At 29.8% G+C, this 8,420-nt stretch overlaps 1 protein-coding gene across 1 annotated transcript in view; it reads right to left on the bottom strand.

The window, feature by feature from the left end:
• LOC106470181 (hemocytin-like) overlaps positions 1 to 8,420 on the bottom strand; it is a 124,114-nt gene that overhangs the window by 17,291 nt on the left and 98,403 nt on the right. The window contains exons 53-60 of the mRNA XM_022399604.1: positions 8,089 to 8,291; positions 7,410 to 7,589; positions 6,856 to 7,076; positions 6,059 to 6,260; positions 4,639 to 4,772; positions 3,227 to 3,452; positions 1,327 to 1,497; positions 672 to 697 (exon numbers count right to left, since the gene is read on the bottom strand). Of these exons, the coding sequence (XP_022255312.1) occupies positions 672 to 697; positions 1,327 to 1,497; positions 3,227 to 3,452; positions 4,639 to 4,772; positions 6,059 to 6,260; positions 6,856 to 7,076; positions 7,410 to 7,589; positions 8,089 to 8,291 (1,363 nt within the window). The remainder of the gene's footprint in view (positions 1 to 671; positions 698 to 1,326; positions 1,498 to 3,226; positions 3,453 to 4,638; positions 4,773 to 6,058; positions 6,261 to 6,855; positions 7,077 to 7,409; positions 7,590 to 8,088; positions 8,292 to 8,420) is intronic.

Raw genomic sequence — 8,420 nt, 5'->3', positions numbered from 1 at the left:
TAGGATTTTAGGTTGTATCTACAGAAATATTGAAGACAAGTCTAAAGAGGTTAAAATTTCATTTTATAGGTCATTGGTTAGGCCACATTTGGAGTATTGTGTTTAGTATTTGGCTCCTTACCTTTGGAAGGACATTAAATTGTTGGAAAGGGTTCAGAGAAAGGTTACTAGAATGGTGCCTGGGATGGAGGGGTTGTCATATGAGGAGAGATTAAGATCACTGAAATTTTTTTCTCTTGAGAAAAAAAAAAAGAGTTGGAGGGGGGGGGTCTGATTGAGGTGTTTAAGATTGTAAAGGGAATTGATAGTGTTGATGCATGTTTTTTTCATATTTAACAATGACAATAGTAGGACCAGGGGACACAAATGTAAATTTTGGCAGGGTAGGAGTCATATTCAGCTAAGAAAGTTGTACTTTTCTAACATGGTGGTTGGCCTCACAAATGGGTTGCCTTCAGATGTTGTAGAGTCAGTAAATTTAAGTGAATTTAAGGGAAATCTTGATAACTAAATGAATGATAAGGGCTGGCTTTAAGATTTTTTTAAATTTATTTATTTAATAGTGTTAGTTTAGTTTAGAGAATGGGACAGTCGAGATGGATCAATAGGTCCTTGTTGTCCCTGAACATTATGTTATGTTATAGTCAAAAGTAGCTCAGAAACAAACTCACCAAATGCCCTTCTTCATCGCATGTTTCTAAAGTAAAAAAAAAATCAGGTTATTTATTATACAAACTTAAATAAATTTAAGAATTCTTAATTAAAAATAATGATAGCAGCAACTCAAACACATTTATTAGATGTTTTAGAATTATACAGGTTAAATCTACAAAGTTAGTTCAGTTAAATCTATATAATCCACATTAATACACATATTTTGTGCTGTTACTGTTCTGGACTTAATTAACTATCTTGTGACTCCACAGATAACCAAGATAAGACTGCCACGTGAAGCAATAAGAAGTTTAAGATTTGTTTGTTTCTTTAAGTTCAAAGCTACACAAAGAGTTTTTGCACTCTATAAACCAGGGTACTGAGTTTAATATACATGAATAATGAATACCATGCATATATTACAAATGTCATATATTTTAATTTTGGTGAAAATAACATCGAAAAAATTAACATTATATTTTTCCTTAGCCTATAAATTACTTTCTAAAAAATGAAAATAAAGTTAGAACATATTTTATAGTCAAATGAAAAATTTAATGATATTTAACAATTATTATTTATTTTTTTTACACAAAAAGCAATATTTTGTAAGGATGTCATAACAAACTTGATACTTTGCTAAGATTACCAAACATATTTCAAACAGCATACCACATTGAGCTGCAGGAATACACTGATCTCCACGTAATGCTTTTCCTTCTGGGCAGAAACAACCATCCACCTTAATCTCATGACAATCCATTCCCATGGTAGTATTACCACAAGTTTCTGGACAAGCATCATGACACTGAAAGTATTCCATACCATCTGGACAGGTTACATCTAGAGAAAAAACATCCACAAAACAAGCTTGATTTACATGTAGGTTCTTCAAACACTAACAGGTGTTGTAATGGTGTAAGCACACCACATTAATATAAAATTAACAAAACAGGTAAGCAAAGTACTAAAACATTTTTCCCTAAACATTCTTTCTATTAATAACTTAACTGACAAGAATAATGCAAAAGCATGCTATCAGATATAAATGTTTAAGAAACATGATGAAGATTCTTTGGAAAAAACAAAAATATCATAATTGTTGTCACATACTTGTACTTAAATTTTTTATTTTGAGATATTACCACAACATAGTGACATTTGTTTGTTCCAACTTAATAAAAGAGTTAGTTTTACCTTGTGTTTGAAAGGTTACTTTCTATGATTAGATCTATCAAATGTGATGATGCCATATCTATAAGCAGTGCAAGTTCCCTTTTCTCATTATTACAATTAAGTTATTTGTAATTGGGGTATTTAAGTGTGGCATCTGACAATAAGAGAGTATATCAAATTATACTCCACTTATTCATTAATTGAATATGCATGGGATTGGTCTATTGTAGGAGGAATATTAACTATAATTCTGAAATCATTATGTGTATCTACACAAAGTGTGGCAAGCTTTAAGAAAAAATGTACAGGTCTGTTGTACACAAAATATCTCTGTAAATTGCTGATTTCAGTCTGACACTGACAAGTCAGAGTGAAAGGTAGTGTTCATGTGAAGAATAAAAATACTTTTGTCCATTCTACAGTTTGTATATAACATTTACATAGCCTCTAGAATCTCCAAAATACACATCTACAGTTTTTTTTTCAGTATCCCTGTATATTGTATCTGGTAATTAGTCTCTTTGATCATCAACTGTCATCAAATCAGTAAAATGAATAATCACTTGATGATTTGATGTGGAGAACTGATGAGTAAAAATCTTACTAAATTCAAATAGAAATAAGTCAATGAAAGTGTTTTTTTTAAATGTATGTCTAATTCACAATAACATTAAATTTAAATTAAGTTGCTAACAAGATGTGGGAAAAAATATAAAAATTCTATTAATTTTCTGTACAGCTGTTTATATAACTTTTTTTTTGTAATATAAATGATGTAAATTGGTCCATATTACTGAAGTACTAAATACTTTTAAGTTATAAACCTAAAACAATATTATAAATATAGAATAATAACATGAACATCTTAAAGTTGTATGTAACAATGTGTTATAGTATATTGATTGATCTCAAAATACACATTTTACGGAAGGTTAGCATATCTTTTATAATTATATAATTCAAAATAAATATACATACAATAATCATCTCTTTGAACATTTTACTAAAACAAAATACAACTTTTAGATGAGTTTTCTAACATTCCAAAAACAGATTAAAAAACTCTCCCTCTCTTTTTTCAACTCGAACTAAAACTTTCCTGCTTAAACTAATGTTCTAAGATTGAAATTCTACAAACTTGATTTGACTTTGCCCAAAGAAAATATCTCAGTAGAAAGCTTAAAAGTTATTTATTTAGGTGCATTTTACTAAGATGAAATATATTGTAAACTTCGTGTATCACTATACTGAATAATCACTCAAGACAAGTTGCACTATTTTAATAGTGATATCACAGGAACTTAAACAGTGAATTAAAAAATTCACAATTTAACACAGTAAATCTTTTACTGATATGATATTCTTTTATAAAATTAATGAAAGATAATTCACTTACTGCAGCCATATTTTTCAACCCAATCTTTAATGGTTTCACCTGCCTGGCAGCACTGCCGAGCATATTCCATTATAGCTTTACACACAGAAGTCTTCATGTCACCTCCATGAGAAACATCGTAACGACATGCTTGGTTATACATTTCTGGAGCTACAAGAGGATGACAAGACTGGAACTCTTCATTCCACAGTTCTTTGCAGACAGATGGTGGGACTGTAACATTTGGCTGTAAAAAAAGGGGCTTTGCATGAGACTTTACAACTGCTTAATTTTTTCATCAATTAACTATAATTAAGAAATTAATTATAGAAATTTTACTAAATATATTGATTATATGAATAAAACCATTAAAACACACAATTGGCATAAAATAATAAAAAAAAAAGATAATGCAAACTAATATTAAAACGATAGTATCAGTAACTATATAAATATTTGATGAAATTCCACGTTGCAAAATGTGTTAGGCATTGATATATGCTTATACTGCAATGTCAACAAAACTATAAAACTAGAATCTATTTCTGTAGATTGTGGAAATCCCGTGAGAATATCAGTTGAAATAATTACTAATTTCACCTCGATGTAATTAGTATAGAATACAATATATTCAGGTTTATTCAGTATAATTTTTCTGAATTCCCATGTAATTCTGTACTTAGTTATGACATCTTCATTAATTGAATGTCATAAGGGTGTAAACATGTGCTAATCTTATTACACAAATAGAGGTTACTTGTGACAATGGCTAGAAGCTTCCATTGCTTCAGTTCTGTGTTTGTGGAAAGCCCACATCAAGAGGTGTCACAGATTGGTATAAGCTGGAGGTTTTCCTCTCTTGTATATCCTAAATAACTACTTGCAATAGTTGGTCATGTATGTATCTCTATATTAAGGGATACCACACTTGCACCCTTTGTCTGATTTGATACTGTGTCAGTTTTTGTCCTGTGTGAATATGTTAGGAAATCCTTCTCCAACTCTAACAGATATTGAAGTCACTACAGAACTTAAGAGGTTGGCAAGGTTGGTAAATTAACAAACCTTAATGAGAATAAAGATTTTATATTTGTTTGTTTTCTTTATCTGCCTAGTTCAACTTATTCTTGGCACAAATGTACAGAACACACATTTTACAGATACTTCAGACTTATCTATTAGACATAATATTCGAATACCACAAGACTAACCAATGAAACCCTTTTAAATTTGTGTCCAACTTAATTAATAATGTAAAAATTAAATTCAACACAGGTCATAGTGTTTCCTAAAGACAAGTTTTTAACTTATAATGACTTCTTCACAAACACACTTTTTTATAATTCAACTTGTTGAAATCATGATTAAGCTTTAAATATACAAGATATACTTTTAGCACTTCTTATTCTCTGAAAACATCTATGCTAACTTACCAGTTTTTCAAATGATGTTTTGCATTCCTGTAGGTTTCCTTCATTTAGCCAACTACACACAAAATCTCCAGTGTCACTTACAACTGTTCCATTTTTTGTTTTCATATCATCATCACGCTTGAAATTACAATTACCTTAGGAAGAATTAAAATAAAATTTAACACTGTTCAATTACTCTCATGAGCTCTTTATGTCTATCACACACACAACTGATTAATTATTCTTTATCAATTGACTGTGGCAAATATTTTTTTGCATTAATATATGCTTTTATTGTAAGATGAACAAAACTGTAAAAATAAAACCTGTTTCTATAGATGTTGGAAACCCTAATATATATATATATATTAAACAAAAACCAGATGTTTTTAATAAAATTTAAATTGATAAGTAATTCTACAGTAGAAATCCTTATAGCAAAAGTTTTGTTTATGATAAAAAAATGTTGATCACACTGCTTCATGGAGTGTGGTGGGCATAAACCAAAAACATATTCAAGTATGGCATATAGTACAACAAAATGTTTTTGAATGAATATAGGAGTGACGTAAATTTGTTTATAGATGCAACCTCAGTATGTCAAACAACCATGCCAAAAATAGCTAACATCATACATAAAGGAAATACCAGTAAAATATGGCACAAAAATATACTGTGGAGGAGATACAATGGCTGTCAGATTTAATTTTCATTTGTAAGCTTCACACACGAAAAAAAAAATCAATCACTAAAATGAGGAACAGATACAACTGTTTAAGCCCATAATTTTTCACATCTCTATCAACAGGTGCCATCTGAGCCACATATGTAATGAGTTATTGTTTTATAGAAATATTTAAAAATTACAATTAATTAATAAACTAAGTGTAGAAACGATAAATGCTATTAAACCAGTTGTCAACGACAGGTCATTGGATGTTAATAAATCAAATGTATAAATAATAAATGCTATTAAGGTATTTCTAGCCCATTTGTTTCATTTTTTTCACCCTCTTTTTGAAAAATAGATATTTTCTACTTTAAAATGTCTACTTTCAGTTTCTGCAACACATTTTGTCAAAACACTCTTACATATCCCTCAATCCTGAACTGAAAATTAAAATATTTCCATAGCAACCACTCTAGCAACAGAATTCATGGAAATTAGCAACCTCTTTGGTGGTAATGATCTCAATTTTTGTGACACAAACTCTTAAAAGACTACAACAATGCTGAAATTGTTTGCTAACTTCACTGTAGTGAAGCTAACAAAGCTTCAAGTGAACAGTGTTCAACTCCATGTAATACTTCTATGGCTATAACATTCACTCCTTAATAAACTTTTGCAAGTTAAATCCCTCACTGTAATGTTTTAATATTGCTAAAAAGTTTAAAGAGTTGGATGAATTTGTTGGGAATCAAATTTTACTCCAGGACTCACCACATAATCCATCGACTTTGTCAAAGAACCTTCGAGAAGGTACCATAATTGAGAATCCACCATTCATCTCAAAGTAACGGACCTGGATACTGAGGTCAGGAATGATCACAATAATAGTTTGACCAGGAAATCCAACAACAGTCATTCCACCAGCATTCTTTGGTAGCTCATCCCATGAAAAAGGTTGTCCATCAAGTCTAACCTAAAGCAGTTAACATTAAATACTGAATTTTTTTAGTCTTTGTGATGTAAAAGTAAGTACTTTTTCAAGAAAATTCTAGTTCAATAAAACATTTAGTTATTCTTTTTTTCAAAGATATGAACAATATTATATCATTATGTTATGTTTAAAAGTGAAATGAAAGAATTTTCTACTGTGAAGCTGAAAGACACTGCAATACATGTATCAAACATTCAACACATAAATGTGTAAAAATATAATTGAGAACTTTAAACGTTTAAAATGTATGATGCTCTTAGCATCATAAGAACTGTACATTGGGTTAGAAGTTTAAGCTATCATGATACAAAACTAAATTATTAGTCCTGATGTAAACTAAATATATTTATCAGAATGGTTCCAGTATTTTGATAAAACTTTTCATTAGTCTAATTAAAGTAATTTTAGCTATGCTAATGCTTCTTCCTAAATCTAGATATAGGTTTCATTAAGCTAATAGTTTATCTTGATTATATAAAATATTTTTCATGAATATTTTAATCTTAAGTTACTATAAATGTACTTTTATGCAAGATGGAAACATTGGCATTAAATAAACTAATAAAATCACTCGTACTCTTTCGCCTTTCCGAACAATCACAGTGTGTTTCTTGTAAGTAACACTCAATGCTGTGATACAAGTGACATCAGAATCAATGCTACACATCTCAGTGGTTCCTTCAATTACAAATGTTTTGGCTTTATCAGTAGCAAGAGTAAAAAATCCTGTTGACTGAAAAGGGAAGAACCATCCATCAAATGTCTGGAAGTGAGGATCACCAAATCCTTGACAAATTTCTGTAACAAGTAATAAATAACGTAGAGAATGTTTTACTATTATTTGTATATGTATTAAACTATTTTAAATTTAATTTTTAAAAAGACTACATTCTCTAAAAAAATTGTGTAATTTCTGAAAAGATTATCATATTTAAGATGAGTACTTATTTCTCATCGATATGTATGCATTTACTATACTAATTATTATAAACTATTTTATACATATGTGAATGATAAAGTCAGAAACTATTTTTGGCAAAAATAAAGTTCTAAAATCATTAAGATCAACAAATCTAATTCATGATCCCATGATACGAAGAGTAAAGATAAGGTAACAACTCGACTACTTACGGTCAGAACATTGGTCAAGGGCTTTACAGGTCTCTCCATCTCTGACAGTACCTGGAGGACAGAAGCAGCCAGGGACACACTCTTTTCTACAAACTTCTTGGTCATAGTTCTGATTTTCACAACTTAGATCACAAGAAGGTCCACAGTCATGCCATTCCATACCAGGTGGACAAGTTGGAACTAGAGAAACAATTGAAACTAAACTAAAATACTTTCAAATCATAAATAATAAAAATTTATCAATCTATAGATAATTCTTTCTTTTATAATTTAATTTTCCAAAATAATTAAAAAACAACAACAAATCATTCATGAATTGATACTCAAAATACACTTATCATATGGTCCTTAATTAAACATTAGAGCCAACCCAGACACATAAACTTTGAATAAATGCATGATTCAGATATAAGAAATACAAATATATTGTGATGCATCTAAAAGCAAATGTTATCCCGTATTACCAAATGTTCAAAGAATTAAATAATATTAATTTGAATGTTTGTGTTTTTTTCTATAAAAAATACATAAACAAGGATCTTTACATTGCTCTTAAAGTCATCAAGTCCTAAAAGTTATCAGATTTTGGTTATGATTATTTGTATTTAGGGGTATACTGATTCCCAGAGCCAATGTTTCTAGCATAGCCTACATGTTCAATATTAATTGATTTAATTACCACATCCATGCTTAAGTCTCCACCCTTGTAATGGACGTGCGAGCTTGGTTTCACAGGCTTGAACTAGAGGCAGGTAGGCATCACACTTACAGTCTTCTGTTGATGTGTTCGATTTTTGAAGACACTCACATAAACTGCTTAAACAAGCCTGAACATGTCTCTCAACTGAAACAACTTTCTGGCATTCATCAAATGGTCTCTCCCTGATTGGAAAAATCAAGTTTTCAACATTAGAAGAGAATTACATGTCTCAAAATATATAAAATATCAAATAGAATTTCTCATTACCTCAAATTAAACTTAAACACAAATACACATGTGTGTGTATGTAT

The sequence above is a fragment of the Limulus polyphemus genome, unplaced genomic scaffold (genome assembly GCF_000517525.1).
Source record: "Limulus polyphemus unplaced genomic scaffold, Limulus_polyphemus-2.1.2 Scaffold102, whole genome shotgun sequence".
NCBI lineage: Eukaryota > Metazoa > Arthropoda > Merostomata > Xiphosura > Limulidae > Limulus > Limulus polyphemus.
The sequence above is the reverse complement of the archived record's forward strand: the minus strand, read 5'-3'. Positions and strand labels throughout refer to the sequence as shown.